Genomic DNA, 19389 nt, shown 5'->3' with positions numbered 1-19389 from the left:
TAGCCACACCAGCCGTTTCATAAGGAGCCGAGCTCATTGGATCCTCAGGACATTTGCACCTGCTGTTCCCTTTCCTTGGGTCTCTCCGCAGATCTTTACAAGTTAGAAAAGAGGTAAGGCCTCGCGGCAGGGGGCGGGGCTCTGGAAGAGGCGGGGCAGGGGCGGAGTCGGCCGGAAGTGGGGCGGAGGCCCAGGAAGTGAAGGTCCTGGTAGCGGAGTCGGCGAAGTCTGCGACGCCAGTTGCGGCCTTGCGTTCCCGGACCGTGGGCGATGGAGAACGGAGCGGTCTACAGATCCACCACTGAGGCACACCCGGGGCCTGCCAGAGGCGCCCGGAGCGGCCTCGTCGCCTACTTCAACCTGCGCCGGCTCAAGGGGACCCGGCTAATCATTAAACTCCTTCAGCTGGTGAGTCCGCGGCCGGGGCCCCCGGGCGAGAGGAGACAGTCGAGCGGCTCTCAGCTGGCAGTTAAGAAGCGGCCTTTTCCACATCTCCAGCTCCTTCCCTCTCCGCCTGGGGAGGGGCCGTTCCCCTCGGGGCTCCCCCTTCCTGCCGGCGCCCCCTCATCCCGGCTCCCTTCCCCCCTGGGTCCCCGACGGCTACCTAGGACCACCGAGCGTGTTTGGCGGGCGCAGGAAATGCGTCAGAGACCCAAGTCAGCCGCGTAGACTTTCTCTCCTCCTCTGTAAGACTTCGGCCCTTCTCCCAGCTGTAACTCTGCATTATCTCCCAAAGTGCCTGTATTTAGACTATGAAACGCTTTTTGTTTATCTTTCTCTGGTTCTTGCGGGTTTCCTGGTGCGAGCCCAAGGGGGCAGTTTAATTTGTTGGACAAAGTCTTCCGATACTACACAAGGCATAGAGATGTGTGTGTCCAATAAATTGTCTCCCAAAAGTTTTATATTGACTGGAAAAGAATTACTTCTGAATGAGCAATATGTGTGTACCAAATACGAAGTCAAAAGGACAGCTTTTTGTGTGTGTTATGTGCAGGTAGCAGAGCGAGGGCATTCTTTTTCAATGTCGCTGAGTTTCAGTTTACTTTGGGCATTGGTTAAGGACCTTAAACCTACTACTGAAAATATCAAAACATCTTTGAGATTTAAATTTTAATTCAGATTACACACATATTAAGTTTCTATGTTCTGTTTTAACCAATGATGGGTAACATTTTCTGCAAGAGGAAAACTCAGACTTTATAGAGTGTTTATGGGTTGGGTTGGTTTTTTGAACCAACCAAGTGAAAATAGCCAGTTAGTTTCCTTGGAAAAATCTTAAGTTCTTAGAAATCAGGTAACCAGAACTTACATTCTTAGAACTCAGATGACCTGCTTTTATTGGATAGAAAAATAGTAGTCAGAAAACAAACAGTACTTTTTAGCCACCAAAATGATCACTTCTGAGAATAATTGGGGAGTCATTTGGAAGCAAGTGACACTGTGGCCTGTGGAACCCAAGGGTCTGGCTCTATCTCCTTTTAATTCCATACTGGCAACCTTTCTGTTCTTACCAGGTGTCATCAGCTCCCTCCTGCCATTGTTCCTTTGCATGGGCGGTTCCTTCTACCCAGAAGGGCTTCCTTCTGCTCTTCCTCTTGTCAGCTCTCACTTGACTTTTAGATATCAGCTATGTTTCTCTGCCTTAGAGCTAAAATGTTTCTACATAAATAGTAGAACTCTTTAGAACAGAAAAGGGTTAATAGTCATCTGAAGCACTCTTGCTGCTCAAAAGACATCATCAGTTCTGGTCTGTTGCCCATTAAATCTGCTTTTAGTTGCCTTTATGTTTCCTTTCTAATCAGAACTGGCAAATCTAAAGTAAAATTTCCCTTTACCTTGTTTATAGTTTAGTAAACTGTAGTTCCATATCTTCAGAATAGAATACAGCCAGAAGTTTGGATAGACTTTTTACTTGGATGTGGAGAGGAGAGGAAGATGAGTTTGCCTTTTGAGGGTTGTTAGACTATTCCTGCTTGTTCTCCATCATCCGTAGGAGAAAGAGTGAGAGAATAAAAACTGCCACTGCACAGCTTGCGGGATCTTAGTTTCCTGACTCGGGATCGAACCTGTGCCCTCCACAGTGAAAGCTCGGAGTCCTAACCACTGGACCACCAGGGAATTCACTCTGTTTATGGGGAACTTGAAATGTTACAAGAACACTTTCTTTAATATAGATTAAAAAAATATTTCATTATTGCCTTTCATTTTGATGGTTTTCTTTTTGTTCCTGCTTTGTCTATTTTAATGTCTTGCCTCTTCACAACAGTATATTATAGGAGTTACCCAGAAAGTCCCAAGGAAGTTATATATAGAATAAATGAAAACTGTCATCCAGCCAGGGGCAACAGGCAAAGTCTTCTTTGCCTTAACTCAAACTCTGCATTTAAGTTGTTTTACTTTAGATAACTTATTTTTAATTAAATAGAATTGGAAAGCTCCAAGAAGGAAACCACCATAGTGGAGAAACCCATAATCAAAAGAGGAGGTACTTTGGGCTTCCCTGGTGGCGCAGTGGTTGAGAGTCCGCCTGCCGATGCAGGGGACACGGGTTCGTGCCCCGGTCCGGGAAGATCCCACGTGCCACAGAGTGGCTGGGCCCGTGAGCCATGGCCGCTGAGCCTGCGCGTCCAGAGCCTGTGCTCCGCAACAGGAGAGGCCACAACAGTGAGAGACCCGTGTACCAAAAAAAAAAAAAAAAAAAGAGGAGGTACTTTAATAAGAGACCTGCAAGCCCTATGACATTTTATTCAAAATATAGTGCATTTCTGTGTTTGGGTACATTATTCTAGACCCATAAATCTTATCAGATTCTCAAAGACCCCAAAAGGGAAATGAATCTTATTCTAAAACTTAAAAAACACTGTGTACTTAGGAAATTCTTAGAGTCCTAGGAAGTTGCATTGGATTTCCTCTGAGGTTCTTTCCACTCTTAAGATTTTTAGAAATCTCTGAGGCTCTGTGGGATGTGCTTGCCGGTACAGAGCTGAACACCAAAGGGTAGACAGAGAACGGAGCCTGCAAACAGAAGGGGAGGTTAGAGAGAAAAGAGAATAACCAGTTCTTGAGTTAACATACTCTGGGAGTTACATGGCTCTGTCTACCATTCAGATGTGACCTTAATTTTTTCAAAGGCTTGTCCATCCACTCTTCCAGAGCTGAAGAAAAAATAGAGACTCAGCTGAGAATTTACCATAAGGAGTCATTGCAGGTCTAAATTGATGCAGTCACTTTATTAGTTTATTGTACCCTTAGACTGGTCCTTATGCCCATATTTTATTTTGTGACGTTTTTGTTATTGTTATTTTTGAGGGAGTTTGTTTTTGTTTTAAGGGGAGAACTGACCTTTGGCAACCTAATTCCTTGCTAGTAAACTGGTGCAGTGATCTAAGTATGTGTGATATTCTCTCTGCCACAAGCCAACATTGTGTTTATGGTACCAACTGAATGTCCTGAAGGCTGCATAGTACTATGATTATAATGACTTCTTTTTTTTTTTGGCTGTGTTGGGTCTTCGTTGCTGAGCACGAGCTTTCTCTAGTTGTGGCGAGCCGGGGCTTCTCATTGCGGTGGGCAGGCTCTAGGCACGCGGGCTTCAGTGGTTGGGGCATGCTGGCTTAGTAGTTATGGCAGGCGGGCCCTAGAGTGCGCGGTCTTCGGTATTTGTGGCACGTGGGCTCAGTAGCTGTGGCTCGCGGGCTATAGAGCGCAGGCTCAGTAGCTGCAGTGCACGGGCTTAGTTGCTTCGTGGCATGTGGGGTCTTCCTGGACCAGGGATTGAACCCATGTCCCCTGCATTGGCAGGTGGATTCTTAACCACTGCGCCACCAGGGAAGTCCCCATAATGGCTCTTCAGGCAAGCAGTTTGATTTAGAATTCACCAGTCATTTAAATTTATTAAATTATAAATATTGTTACTCTGTAAGTGCCAAGAAACAAATCACTTAGAAACAGTTTGTATTATGTTGGTGCTCTTTTCATGATTTAAATGTGAAAACTGTTAGGTACTAAATTGAAATGCTCTGTTTTTACCTTGAAGAAGATCTGTAATGTCAGCAAATTATATCTTTGAACGTTTGGGAGAATAAATGTTTGCCGAAGGCAAGGGAGGCTTACCTGATTTCAGGCTGACTGATTTGTTTACTTGAACCTTATGTATCACTACAGGGTTTTTAATAGCAAATTCAGAAATTCACAGACTCATAATTGTGTAGATGGAGCCTTATAATCAATAGCAAATGTTAAAAAGTTCTTTTCATGGGAAGTTTTTTGGTGGTAGGCTGCTAAATGATGGAGAATTAGTATGTAGTATGATGACTGTTAAGTTTAGGGAAGACTGAAGTTTCAGAAAAGGTAGTGAAACTGAAATGGAGACACAGGGTAGTCATTATCTAAATATTTAAGTCACCAGAAGTGTAAGACCATCTTTAGTCACTAAGACTTCCCAAATGTGGTGACCCTAGCACATTGGTTTTAATGTATGATTTACCAGCAAAAGGGGAAATGCACAAAACTATGGTTGTAACTTCAAAAACCCAACTTACAGGGAAAACCTACACAAACATACATAGTCGTAAAATGAACTTAATAAACAGTGCTTTATGGGGGGAAACAAGTACAGAGTAGGAGTTAGGAGACCTGGGTTCTTGTCTGTGCCTGGCTGACTTGGGATTTAGTTTGTCAGAGATTAAGCCCATCAACTGTAAGCATGAGGCTGGGAGACTGTGCTCTCCAAGGGCTCTCCCAACTCTAAGAGCTTGATAATCCCCTTAATTATGTTTGGGTAAAATTTCGTCATTAGAAGGAGCCGCATTGGGTGTACGTACTGTTGTTAGATACTTAGCCTAATATCCAGTAAGCAATCTTTAGTACATGCCTTCATGCCATTGAGAGCAAAACTGTTTGCCAGAAAGTAATCAGTGAGCCTCTAAATTTATGGGTTGCATTCACCATTATTTCCTTATGCAATTCAGTGACTTTATCTCTTTTCCAATCTTTAACCACTTTGGTATTTAATGCTGGTGACCACACATTTCTCAAACTTCTTCCCTTAACTTTCACATCTTTTTTCTTTTTTAATACAAAAAAGTGTCTGCTTACAAATATAAACATAAATATATACGATTACTTACATACGTATGATTAATAAAATAAGCCACACTTCAGCCCTCACACCACTCACACACTCCGCAGCATCATTGTTAGATTTACAATTTGGAGGAGTGTGTTTACTTCCTTTCTTTTTTTTGGCTGCACCGTGCAGCCCCCTACATTGGAAACGTAGAGTCCCAACCGTTGGACCACCAGTGAAGTCCTTGCTTTTAAAATTTTTTTTATTTATTTGTTTGTTTATTTATTTATGGCTGCATTGGGTCTTTGTTGCTGCATACGGATTTTCTCTAGTTGTGGCGAGCGGGGGCTACTCTTCGTTGTGGTGCGCGGGCTTCTCATTGTGGAGCACGGGCTCTAGGTGCGCAGCTCAGTAGTTGTGGCACACGGGCTTAGTTGCTCCGTGGCATGTGGGATCTTCCCAGACCAGGGATCGAATCCATGTTCCCTGCATTGGCAGGTGGATTCTTAACCACTGAGCCACCAGGGAAGTCCCGGAAGTCCTTGCTTCTTAAGGAGTTTAGGAAAGAAGTGTTAAACTTCCTGTGACTTGCTTGTCTGGTACAAGTTGCCCTGTTCTCTCCTCCCCTTGAACTGTTGATGTTCCTTCAGGCCTCATCCGGACCTCCGCTCCTCCTGTCTGCTAACCAGCTAAACCAGACAGGCAGTGCCTGCATCTAGAAGTCCATACTCCCTGGCACGATCATCACTGTCACTCAACTCCTTAACCATTTTCCTCATCATTTCCCATCCAGTTAGGTTGGTTGCCTTATTATCCCTTTTGGGCTACTGTGCAAATCCTTGCTGGCATGAATCTGTTCCTTTTGTGCTGCACCTGGAATGCCCTCTGCCTATCCTGATCCTGTGTGTCTCTTGGCCCTGATTTGAGTCTTGCTTTTCCACTCATCTTTCTCCAGCTATTATTAGTGCAGGTGGATCTGAACATTTTCCTGATATTTCCTGAATTTATGTATAACAAATGCTCAATTATGAAATATAAAATTATTGTTTTCTTATACATTGATCTTGTTGCTCTGTTATTACATGTTCCTATATATATTACAATATTGGATACATAATACTCAATACACTGAATTTTTTTAACTTTATTTTTCCAGCATCTTTATTGGAGTATAATTTTTTTTTAATTTTTATTTATTTATTTATTTATGGCTGTGTTGGGTCTTCATCGCTGCGTGAGGGCTTTTCTCCAGTTGCGGCATGCGGGCTTCTCATTGCGGTGGCTTCTCTTGTTGCAGAGCACAGGCTCTAGGAGCGTGGGCTTCAGTAGTTGTGGCTCATGGGCTCCGTGGCGCACGGGCTTAGTTACTCCACGGCATGTGGGATCTTCCCGACCAGGGGTCGAACCCGTGTCTGCTGCGTTGGCAGGCAGATTCTTAACCACTGCGCCACCAGGGAAGCCCTATTGGAGTATAATTGCTTTACACTGGTGTGTTAGTTTGTGCTGCATAACAAAGTGAATCAGCTATACATATACATATATCCCCATATCTCCTCCCTCTCGCGTCTCCCTCCCACCCTCCCTATCCCACCCCTATAGGTGGTCACAGAGCACCGAGCTGATCTCCCTGTGCTATGTGGCTGCTTCCCACTAGCTATCTATTTTACATTCGGTAGTATATATAAGTCCACGCCACTCTCTCACTTCGTCCCAGCTTACCCGTCCCCCTCCCTGTGTCCTCAAGTCCATTCTCTATCTCTGTGTCTTTTTTCCTGTGCTGGCCCTAGGTTCTTCAGAAACATTTTTTTTTTTTTAATTCCACATACATGTGTTAGCATGTGGTATTTGTTTTTCTCTTTCTGACTTACTTCAATCTGTATGACAGATTCTAGGTCCATCCACCTCACTACAAATAACTCAATTTCATTTCTTTTTATGGCTGAGTAATATTCCACTGTATATATGTGCCACATCTTCTTTATCCATTCATCTGTCAGTGGACACTTACATTGCTTCCATGTCCTGGCTATTGTAAATAGAGCTGCAGTGAACATTGTGGTACATGACTCTTTTTTACATCTTTATTGGAGTATAATTGCTTTACAATGGTGTGTTAGTTTCTGCTCTATAACAAAGTGAATCAGTTATACATATGATCCCATATCTCTTCCCTCTTGCATCTCCCTCCCTCCCACCCTCCCTATCCCACCCCTCTAGGTGGTCACAAAGCACCGAGCTGATCTCCCTGTGCTATGGGGCTGCTTCCCACTAGCTATCTATTTTATGTTTGGTAGTGTATATATGTCCGTGCCACTCTCTTGCTTTGTCACAGCTTACCCTTCCCCCTCCCCATATCCTCAAGTCCATTCTCTAGTAGGTCTGTGTCTTTATTCCTGTCTTACCTGTAGGTTCTTCATGACATTTTTTTTCTTAAATTCCATATATATGTGTTAGCATACGGTATTTGTCTTTCTCTTTCTGACTTACTTCACTCTGTATGACAGACTCTAGGTCTATCCACCTCATTACAAATAGCTCAATTTTGCTTCTTTTTATGGCTGAGTAATATTCCATTGTGTATATGTGCCACATCTTCTTTATCCATTCATCTGATGATGGACACTTAGGTTGTCTCCATCTCCGGGCTATTGTAAACAGAGCTGCAATGAACATTGTGGTACATGACTCTTTTTGAATTATGGTTTTCTCAGGGTATATGCCCAGTAGTGGAATTGCTGGGTCATATGGTAGTTCTATTTGTAGTTTTTTAAGGAACCTCCATACTGTTCTCCATAGTGGCTGTACCAGTTCACATTCCCACCAACAGTGCAAGAGGGTTCCCTTTTCTCCACACCCTCTCCAGCATTTATTGTTTCTAGATTTTTTGATGATGGCCATTCTGACTGGTGTGAGATGATATCTCATTGTAGTTTTGATTTGCATTCCTCTAATGATTAGTGATGTTGAGCATTCTTTCATGTGTTTGTTGGTAGTCTGTATATCTTCTTTGGAGAAACGTCTATTTAGGTCTTCTGCCATTTTTGGATTGGGTTGTTTGTTTTTTTGTTATTAAGCTCCATGAGCTGCTTATAAATTTTGGAGATTAATTCTTTGTCAGTTGCTTCATTTGCAAATATTTTCTCCCATTCTGAGCGTTGTCTTTTGGTCTTGTTTATGGTTTCCTTTGCTGTGCAAAAGCTTTGAAGTTTCATTGGGTCCCATTTGTTTATTTTTGTTTTTATTTCCATTTCTCTAGGAGGTGGGTCAAAAAGGATCTTGCTGTGATTTATGTCATAGAGTGTCCTGCCTATGTTTTCCTCTAAGAGTTTGATAGTTTCTGGCCTTACATTTAGGTCTTTAATCCATTTTGAGCTTATTTTTGTGTATGGTGTTAGGGAGTGATCTAATCTTATACTTTTACATGAACTTCTCCAGTTTTCCCAGCACCACTTATTGAAGAGGCTGTCTTTTCTCCACTGTACATTCCTGCCTCCTTTATCAAAGATAAGGTGACCATATGTGCGTGGGTTTATCTCTGGGCTTTCTATCCTGTTCCATTGATCTATCTTTCTGTTTTTGTGCCAGTACCATACTATCTTGATTACTGTAGCTTTGTAGTATAGTCTGAAGTCAGGGAGCCTGATTCCTCTAGCTCCGTTTTTCTTTCTCAAGATTGCTTTGGCTATTTGGGGTCTTTTGTGTTTCCATACAAACTGTGAAATTTTTTGTTCTAGTTCTGTGAAAAATGCCAGTGGTAGTTTGATAGGGATTGCATTGAATCTGTAGATTGCTTTTGGTAGTAGAGTCATTTTCACAATGTTGATTCTTCCAATCCAAGAACATGGTATATCTCTCCATCTATTTGTATCATCTTTAATTTCTTTCATCAGTGTCTTATAATTTTCTGCGCACAGATCTTTCGTCTCCTTAGGTAAGTTTATTCCTAGATATTTTATTCTTTTTGTTGCAGTGGTAAATGGGAGTGTTTTCTTGATTTCACTTTCAGATTTTTCATCATTAGTGTATAGGAATGCCAGAGATTTCTGTGCACTAATTTTGTATCCTGCTACTTTACCAAATTCATTGATTAGCTCTAGCAGTTTTCTGGTAGCATCTTTAGGATTCTCTATGTATAGTATCATGTCATCTGCAAACAGTGACAGCTTTACTTCTTCTTTTCCGATTTGGATTCCCTTTATTTCCTCTTCTTCTGATTTTTGTGGCTAAAACTTCCAAAACTATGTTGAATAGGAGTGGTGAGTGTGGGCAACCTTGTCTTGTTCCTGATCTTAGTGCAAATGCTTTCAGTTTTTCACCACTGAGGGTGATGTTGGCTGTGGGTTTGTCATACATGGCCTTGATTATGTTGAGGTAAGTTCCCTCTGTGCCTACTTTCTGCAGGGTTTTTATCATAAATGGGTGTTGAATTTTGTCGAAAGCTTTCTCTGCATGTATTGAGATGATCATATGGTTTTTCTCCTTCAGTTTGTTAATATGGTGTATCACGTTGATTGATTTGCGTATATTGAAGAATCCTTACATTCCTGGAATAAACCCCACTTGATTATGGTGTATGATCCGTTTAATGTGGTGTTGGATTCTGTTTGCTAGTATTTTGTTGAGGATTTTTGCATCTGTTTAATGTGGTGTTGGATTCTGTTTGCTAGTATTTTGTTGAGGATTTTTGCATCTGTGTTCATCAGTGATATTGGCCTGTATTTTTCTTTCTTTGTGACATCCTTGTCTGGTTTTGGTATCCGGGTGATTGTGGCCTCGTAGAATGAGTTTGGGAGTGTTTCTCCCTCTGCTATATTTTGGAAGAGTTTGAGAAGGATGGGTGTTAGCTCTTCTCTAAATGTTTGATAGAATTCGCCTGTGAAGCCATCTGGTCCTGGGCTTTTGTTTGTTGGAAGAATTTTTTTTTTTTTTTTTGAGGTACACGGGCCTCTCACTGTTGCGGCCCCTCCCATTGTGGAGCACAGGCTCCAGACGCGCAGGCCCAGCGGCCATGTCTCACGGGCCCAGCCGCTTCGCGGCATGTGGGATCCTCCCAGACCGGGGCACGAACCCGTGTCCCCTGCATCGGCAGGCAGACTCCCAACCACTGCGCCACCAGGGAAGCCCTTTTGGAAGGTTTTTAATCACAGTTTCAATTTCAGTGCTTGTGATTGGTCTGTTCATATTTCTGTTTCTTCCTGATTCAGTCTTGGCAGGTTGTGCATTTCTAAGAATTTGTCCATTTCTTCCAGGTTGTCCATTTTATTGGCATAGAGTTGCTTGTAGTAATCTCTCATGATCTTTGGTATTTCTGCAGTGTCAGTTGTTATTTCTCCTTTTTCATTTCTAATTCTATTGATTTGAGTCTTCTCCCTTTTTTTCTTGATGAGTCTGGCTAATGGTTTATCAATTTTGTTTATCTTCTCAAAGAACCAGCTTTTAGTTTTATTGATCTTTGCTATCGTTTCCTTCATTTCTTTTTCATTTATTTCTGATCTGATTTTTATGATTTCTTTCCTTCTGCTAACTTTGGGGTTTTTTTGTTCTTCTTTCTCTAATTGCTTTAGGTGCAAGGTTAGGTTGTTTATTTGAGATGCTTCCTGTTTCTTAAGGTAGGATTGTATTGCTATAAACTTTCCTCTTAGAACTGCTTTTGCTGCATCCATAGATTTTGGGTCGTCGTGTCTCCATTGTCATTTGTTTCTAGGTATTTTTGAATTTCCTCTTTGATTTCTTCAGTGATCACTTCGTTATTAAGTAGTGTATTGTTTAGCCTCCATATGTTTGTATTTTTTACAGATCTTTTCCTGTAATTGATATCTAGTCTCATAGCGTTGTGGTAGGAAAAGATACTTGATACAATTTCGATTTTCTTAAATTTACCGAGGCTTGACTTGTGACCCAAGATATGATCTATCCTGGAGAATGTTCCATGAGCACTTGAGAAAAATGTGTATTCTGTTGTTTTTGGATGGAATGTTCTATAAATATCAATTAAGTCCATCTTGTTTAATGTATCATTTAAAGCTTGTGTTTCCTTATTTATTTTCATTTTGGATGATCTGTCTGTTGGTGAAAGTGGGGTGTTAAAAGTCCCCTACTATGAATGTGTTGCTGTTGATATCCCCGTTTATGGCTGTTAGTATTTGCCTTATGTATTGAGGTGCTCCTATGTTGGGTGCATAAATATTTACAATTGTTATATCTTCTTCTTGGATCGATCTCTTGATCATTATGTAGTGTCCTTCTTTGTCTCTTGTAATAGTCTTTATTTTAAAGTCTGTTTTGTCTGATACGAGAATTGCTACTTCAGCTTTCTTTTGGTTTCCATTTGCATGGAATATCTTTTTCCATCCCCTCACTTTCAGTCTGTATGTGTCTCTAGGTCTGAAGTGGGTCTCTTGTAGACAGCATATATATGGGTCTTGTTTTTGTATCCATTCAGCCAATCTGTGTCTTTTGGTGGGAGCATTTAGTCCGTTTACATTTAAGGTAATTATCGATATGTATGTTCCTATTCCCATTTTCTTAATTGTTTTGGGTTCGTTATTGTAGGTTTTTTCCTTCTCTTGTGTTTCTTGCCTGGAGAAGTTCCTTTAGCATTTGTTGTAAAGCTGGTTTGGTGGTGCTGAGCTCTCTCAGCTTTTGTTGTCTGTAAAGCTTTTAATTTCTCCATCAAATCTGAATGAGATCCTTGCTGGGTAGAGTAATCTTGATTGCAGGTTTTTCTCCTTCATCATTTTAAATATGTCCTGCCAGTCCCTTCTGGCTTGCAGAGTTTCTGCTGAAAGATCAGGTGTTATCCTTATGGGGTTTTCCTTGTGTGTTATTTGTTGTTTTTCCCTTGCTGCTTTTAATATGTTTTCTTTGTATTTAATTTTTGACAGTTTGATTAATATGTGTCTTAGCGTATTTCTCCTTGGATTTATCCTGTATGGGACTCTCTGTGCTTCCTGGACTTGATTAACTATTTCCTTTCCCATATTAGGGAAGTTTTCAACTATAATCTCTTCAGATATTTTCTCAGTCCCTTTCTTTTTCTCTTCCTCTTCTGGAACCCCTATAATTCGAACGTTGGTGCGTTTAATGTTGTCCCAGGGGTCTCTGAGACTGTCCTCAGTTCTTTTCATTCTTTTTTCTTTATTCTGCTCTGCACTAGTTATTTCCACTATTTTATATTCCAGGTCACTTATCCGTTCTTCTGCCTCAGTTATTCTGCTATTGATCCCATCTAGAGTATTTTTAATTTCATTTATTGTGTTGTTCATCATTGCTTGTTTCATCTTTAGTTCTTCTAGGTCCTTGTTAAATGTTTCTTGCATTTTGTCTATTTCCAAGATTTTGGATCATCTTTACTATCATTATTCTGAATTCTTTTTCAGGTAGACTGCCTGTTTCCTCTTCATTTGTTAGGTCTGGTGGGTTTTTATCTTGCTCCTTCATCTGCTGTATGTTTTTCTGTCTTCTCATTTTGCTTATCTTACTGTGTATGGGGTCTCCTTTTTGCAGGCTGCAGGTTTGTAGTTCCCGCTGTTTTTAGTGTCTGTCCCCAGTGGCTAAAGTTGGTTCAGTGGTTTGTGTAGGCTTCCTGGTGGAGGGGACTAGTGCCTGGTTCTGGTGGATGAGGCTGGATCTTGTCTTTCTGGTGGGCAGGTCCACGTCTGGTGGTGTCTTTTGGGGTGTCTGTGGACTTATGATTTTAGGCAGCCTCTCTGCTAATGGGTGGGGTTGTGTTCCTGTCTTGCTAATTGTTTGGCATAGGGTGTCCAGCACAGTAGCTTGCTGGTAGTTGAGTGAAGCTGCGTGCTGGTGTTGAGATGGAGATCTCTGGGAGATTTTTGCCGTTTGGTATTATGTGGAGCTGGGAGGTCTCTTGTGGACCAGTGTCCTGAAGTTGGCTCTCCCACCTCAGAGGCACAGCACTGACTCCTATCTGCAGCACCAAGAGCCTTTCATCCACACGGTGCAGAATAAAAGGGAGAAAAAGTAGAAAAAGAAAGAAAGGAAGGAAGGAAGGAAGGAGGAAAGGGAGGGAGGGAGGATGGAAGGAGGGAAGGAAGGAAAGAAAGAAAAGAAGATAAAGTAAGATAAAATAAAATAATTATTAAGAAAAAAATTTTTTTTAAAAAGAAAAACACGGATAGAACCCTAGGACAAATGGTGAAAGCAAAGCTCTACAGACAAAATCTCACACAGAAGCATACACATACACACTCACAAAAAGAGGAAAAGGGGAACAAATCATAAATCTTGCTCTCAAAGTCCACTTCCTCAATTTGGGATGATTCATTGTCTATTCATGTATTCCACAGATGCAGGGTACATCAAGTTGATTGTGGAGCTTTAATCCGCTGCTTCTGAGGCTGCTGGGAGAGATTTCCCTTTCTCTTCTTTGTTCTCACATCTCCGGGGGCTCAGCTTTGAACTTCACCCCGCGTCTGTGTGTAGGTCGCCACAGGGTGTCTGTTCTTCGCTCAGACAGGACGGGGTTAAAGGAGCAGCTGCATCGGGGACTCTGGCTCACTCAAGCCGGGGCGAGGGAGGGGTACCGAGTGCGGGGCGAGCCTGCGGCTGCAGAGGCCCGTGTGACATTGCACCAGCCTGAGGCACTCCGTGCGTTCTCCCGGGGAAGTTGTCCCTGGATCCCGGGACCCTGGCAGTGTCGGGCTGCACAGGCTCCCCAGAAGGGGGATGTGGATAGTGACCTGTGCTCACACACAGGCTTCTTGTTGGCGGCAGCAGCAGCCTTAGCGTCTCATGCCCATCTCTGGGGTCCGTGCTTTTAGCCGCGGCTCACGCCCGTCTCTGGAGCTCCTTTAAGCAGCACTCTTAATCCCCTCTCCTCATGCACCAGGAAACAAAGAGGGAAGAGAAAGTCTCTTGCCTCTTCGGCAGGTCCAGACTTTTCCCCGGACTCCCTCTCGGGTAGCCGTGGTGCACTAAACCCCTGCAGGCTGTGTTCACGCCGCCAACCCCAGCCCTCTCCCTGCGCTCCCACCGAAGCCCGAGCCTCAGCTCCCAGCGCCGCCCGCCCCTGCGTGTGAGCAGACAAGCCTCTCCGGCTGGTAAGTGCCGGTTGGCACTGATCCTCTGTGCGGGAATCTCTCTGCTTTGCCCTCCGCACCCCTGTTGCTGTGCTCTCCTTCACGGCTCCGAAGCTTCCCCCTCCGCCACTCGCAGTCTCTGCCTGTGAAGGGGCTTCTTAGTGGGTGGAAACCTTTCCTCTTTCACAGCTCCCTCCCACTGGTGCAGGGCCCGTCCCTATCCTTTTGCCTCTGTTTATTCTTTTTTCTTTTGCCCTACCCAGGTACGTGGGGACTTTCTTGCCTTTTGGGCGGTCTGAGGTCTTCTGCCAGCGTTCAGTAGGTGTTCTGTAGGAGTTGTTCCACGTGTAGATGTATTTCTGGTGTATCTGTGGGGAGGAAGGTCATCTCCGCGTCTTACTCTTCCACCATCTTCCCCTCGTCCCCATGACTCTTTTTGAATTACGGTTTTCTTAGGGTATATGCCCAGTAGTGGGATTGCTGGGTCATATGGTAATTCTATTTTTTTAAGGAACCTCCATACTGTTCTCCATAGTGGCTGCATCAATTTACATTCCCATCAGCAGTGCAAGAGAGGGTTCCCTTTTCTCCACACCCTCTCCAGCATTTGTTTGTAAATTTTTTGAAGATAGCCGTTCTAACTGGTGTGAGGTGATACCTCATTGTAGTTTTGATTTGCAATTCTCTAATGATTAGTGATGTTGAACATTCTTTCATGTGTTTCTTGGCTGTCTGTATATCTTCTTTGGAGAAATGTCTATTTAGGTCTTCTGCCCATTCTTGGGTTGTTTGTTTTTTTGATATTGAGCTGCATGAGCTGCTTGTTAATTTTGGAGATTAATCCTTTGTCAGTTGCTTCATTTGCAAGTATTTTCTCCCATTCTGAGGGTTGTCTTTTCATCTTGTTTGTGGTTTCCTTTGCTGTGCAGAAGCTTTGAAGTTTCATTACATCCTATTTGTTTTTTGTTTGTTTGTTTTTTGCGGTACGTGGGCCTCTCACTGTTCTGGCCTCTCCCGTTGCGGAGCAGAGGCTCTGGACGTGCAGGCTCAGCGGCCATGGCTCACGGGCCTAGCCGCTCCGCGGCATGTGGGATCTTCGCGGACCGGGGCACGAACCCGTGTCCCCTGCATCGGCAGGCGGACTCTCAGCCACTGCGCCACCAGGGAAGCCCCCATTTGTTTATTTTTGTTTTTATTTCCATTTCTCTAGGAGGTGGGTCAAAAACAATCTTGCTGTGATTTTTGTCATAGAGTGTCCTTTCTGTGTTTTCCTCTAGGAGTTTTATAGTTTCCAGTCTTACATTTAGGTCTTTAATCCTTTTTGAGTTTATTTTTGTGTATGGTGTTAGGGAGTGTTCTAATTTCATTCTTTTAAATGTAGCTGTCCAGTTTTCCCAGCACCACTTACTGAAGAGGCTGTCTTTTCTCCACTGTATAGTCTTGCCTCCTTTATCAAAATAAGGTGACCATATGTGCGTGGGTTTATCTCTGGGCTTTCTATCCTGTTCCATTGATCTGTATTTCTGTTTTTGTGTCAGTACCATACTGTTGATTACTGTAGCCTTGTAGTATATTCTGAAGGCAGGGAGCCTGATTCCTCTACCTCCATTTTTCTTTCTGAAGATTGCTTTGGCTACTCAGGGTCTTTTGTGTTTCCACACAAATTGTGAAATTTTCTGTTCTACTTCTGTGAAAAATGCCATTGGTAGTTTGATAGGGATTCCACTGAATCTGTAGATTGCTTGGGGTAGTATAGTCATTTTCACAATGTTGATTCCTCCAATCCCAGAACATGGTATATCTCTCCATCTGTTTGTATCACCTTTAATTTCTTTCATCAGTGTCTTATAATTTTCTGCATACAGGTCTTTTGTCTCCTTAGGTAGGTTTATTCCTAGGTATTTTTTTCTTTTTGTTGTTTCCTTAATTTCTCTTTCTGATCTTTCATTCTTAGTGTATAGGAATGCAAGAGATTTCTGTGCATTAATTTTGTATCCTGCAACTTTACCAAATTCATTGATTAGCTCTAGTAGTTTTCTGGTAGTATCTTTTGGAGTCTCTGTGTGTAGTATCGTGTCGTCTGCAAACAGTGACAGCTTTATTTCTGTTCCGATTTGGATTCCTTTTATTTCTTTTTCTTCTCTGACTGCCGTGGCTGAAACCTCCAAAACTATGTTGAGTAATAGTGGTGAGAGTGGGCAACCTTGTCTTGTTGCTGATCTTAGTGGAAATGGTTTCAGTTGTTCACCATTCAGAATGATGTTGGCTGTAGTTTTGTCATATGGCCTTTATTATGTTGAGGTAAGCTCCCCCTATGCCTACTTTCTGTAGTGTTTTTATCATAAATGGGGGTTGAATAATGTTACAAGCTTTTTCTGCATCTGTTGAGATTATCATATGGTGTTTCTCCTTCAGTTTGTTAATACGGTTTATCACATTGATTGATTTGCGTATATTTAAGAATTCTTGCATTCCTGGGATAAACCCCATTTGATCATGGTGTATGATCTTTTTAATGTGCTGTTGGATTCTGTTTCCTAGTATTTTGTTGAGGATTTTTGCCTCTGTTTTCATCAGTGATGTTGGCCTGTACTTTTCTTTTTTTTTTTTGGCCGCATTGGGTTTTTGTTGCTGCCTGTGGGCTTTCTCTAGTTATGGCGAGCAGGGGCTACTCTTCCTTGTGGTGCTCAGGCTTCTCATTGTGGTGGATTCTCTTATTGCAGAGCACGGGCTCTAGGCGCGTGGGCTTCAGTAGTTGTAGCATGTGGGCTCAGTAGTGGCTCGTGGGCTCAAGAGTTGTGGCTTACAGGCTCTAGAGCACAGGCTCAGTAGTTGTGGTGCATGGGCTTAGTTGCTCCGTGCCATGTGGGATCTTCCCAGTCCAGGGCTCAAACCCGTGTCAGCCGCATTGGCAGGCGGATTCTTAACCACTGCGCCACCAGGGAAGTCCCTGGCCTGTAGTTTTCTTTGTGACGTCTTTGTCTCGTTTTGGTGTCAGGGTGATGGTGGCCTCATAGAATGAGTTTGGGAGTGTTCCTCCCTCTGCTATATTTTGGAAGAGTTTGAGAAGGATAGGTGTTAGCTCTTCTCTAAATGTTTGATAGAATTCACCTGTGAAGCCATCTGGTCCTGGGCTTTTGTTTGTTGGAAGATTTTTAATCACAGTTTCAATTTCAGTGCTTGTGACTGGTCTGCTTATATGTTCTGTTTCTTCCTGGTTCAGTCTCGGAAGGTTGTGCTTTTCTAAGAATTTGTCCATTTCTTCCAGGTTGTCCATTTTATTGGCATATAGTTGCTTATAGTAATCTCTCATGATCCTTTGTATTTCTGCAGTGTCATTTGTTGCTTATCCTTTTTCATTCCTAATTCTATTGATTTGGGTCTTCTCCCTTTTTTCTTGATGAGTCTGGCTAATGGTTTATCAATTTTGTTTATCTTCTCAAAGAACCAGCTTTTAGTTTTATTGATCTTTGCTATTGTTTCCTTCATTTCTTTTTCATTTATTTCTTATCTGATCTTTATGATTTCTTTCTTTCTGCTAATTTTGGGCTTTTTTGTTCTTCTTTCTTTAATTGCTTTAGGTGTAACTTTTGGTTGCTTGAGATATTTCTTGTTTCTTGAGGTAGGATTGTATTGCTGTAAACTCGCTCTTAGAACTACTTTTACTGCATCCCATAGGTTTTGGGTCATCGTGTTTTCATTGTCATTTGTTTCTAGGTATTTTTTGATTTCCTCTTTGATTTCTTCAGTGATATCTTGGTTATTAAGTAGTGTATTGTTTAGCCTCCATGTGTTTTTTTTTTTTTTAGCGTTTTTCCTGTAATTGATATCTAGTCTCATAGCGTTGTGGTCGGAAAAGATACTTGATACGATTTCAATTTTCTTAAATTTACTGAGGCTTGATTTGTGACCCAAGATATGATCTATCCTGGAGAATGTTCCATGAGCACTTGGGAAGAAAGTGTATTCTGCTGTTTTTGGATGGAATGTCCTATAAATACCAATTAAGTCCATCTTGTTTAATGTATCATTTAAAGCTTGTGTTTCCTTATTTATTTTCATTTTGGATGGTCTGTCCATTGGTGAAAGTGGGGCGTTAAAGTCCCCTACTATGATTGTGTTACTGTCGATTTCCCCTTTTATGGCTGTTAGCATTTACCTTATGTATTGAGGTGCTCCTCTGTTGGGTGCATAAATATTTAAAATTGTTGTATCTTTTTCTTGGATTGATCCCTTGATCGTTATGTAGTGTCCTTTTTTGTCTCCTGTAATCGTCTTTATTTTAAAGTCTGTTTTGTCTGATATGAGAATTGCTACTCCGGCTTTCTTTTGATTTCCATTAGCATGATGTATCTTTTTCATCCCCTCACTTTCAGTCTGAATGTGTCCCTAGGTCTGAAGTGGATCTCTTGTAGACAGCATGTTGGTGGGTCTTGTTTTTGTATCCATTCAGCCAGTCTGTGTCTTTTGGTGGGAGCATTTAATCCATTTACATTTAAGGTAATTATCGATATGTATTTTCCTATTACCATTTTCCTAATTGTTTGGTGTTTGTTATTGTAGGTCTTTTCCTTGTGTTGTGTTTCCTGCCTAGAAAAGTTTTTTTTAGCATTTGTTGTAAAGCTGGTTTGGTGGTGCTGAATTCTCTTAGCTTTTGCTTTTCTGTAAAGGTTTTAATTTCTCTGTCTAATCTGAGTGAGATCCTTGATGGGTAGACTAATCTTGGTTGTAGGTTTTTCCCTTTCATCACTTTAAGTATGTCCTGCCACTCTCTTCTGGTTTGCAGAGTTTCTGCTGAAAGGTCAGCTGTTAACGTTATGGGGTTCCCTTGTATGTTATTTGTTGTTTTTCCCTTGCTGCTTTAATATTTTTTCTTTATATTTAATTTTTGACAGTTTGATTAATATGTGGCTTGGCATGTTTCTCTTTGGATTTATACTGTATGGGACGCTCTGGGCTTCCTGGACTTGGATTAACTGTTTCCTTTCCCATGTTAGGGAAGTTTTCAACTATAATCTCTTCAAATGTTTTCTCAGTCCCTTTCTTTTTCTCTTCCTCTTCTGGGAGCCCTATAATTCCAGTGTTGGTGCGTTTACTGTTGTCCCAGAGGTCTCTAAGACTGTCCTCAATTCTTTTTTCTTTATTCTGCTCTGCAGTAGTTATTTCCAATATTTTGTCTTCCAGGTCACTTCTCTGTTCCTCTGCCTCAGTTTTTCTGCTGTGGATTCCTTCTAGAGACTTTTAAATTTCATTTATTGTGTTGTTCATCATTGTTTGTTT

The 19389-nt window shown here is 42.0% G+C and overlaps 1 protein-coding gene across 1 annotated transcript in view; it reads left to right on the top strand.

Annotated features, from left to right (window-relative positions):
- The first annotated feature begins 206 nt into the window (after nt 1-206).
- Nucleotides 207-19389, top strand: part of CMTM6 (CKLF like MARVEL transmembrane domain containing 6) — a 52041-nt gene continuing 32858 nt past the window's right edge. Inside the window, exon 1 of the mRNA XM_022553704.3 lies at nt 207-408. Within this exon, the coding sequence (XP_022409412.1) occupies nt 271-408 (138 nt within the window). The 5' untranslated portion in view covers nt 207-270. The remainder of the gene's footprint in view (nt 409-19389) is intronic.

This window comes from Delphinapterus leucas, chromosome 10 (genome assembly GCF_059928025.1).
Source record: "Delphinapterus leucas isolate spDelLeu-1000000601 "Yukka" chromosome 10, BTC_Dleu_Yukka2, whole genome shotgun sequence".
In the NCBI taxonomy this organism is placed as follows: domain Eukaryota; kingdom Metazoa; phylum Chordata; class Mammalia; order Artiodactyla; family Monodontidae; genus Delphinapterus; species Delphinapterus leucas.
The sequence above is the reverse complement of the archived record's forward strand: the minus strand, read 5'-3'. Positions and strand labels throughout refer to the sequence as shown.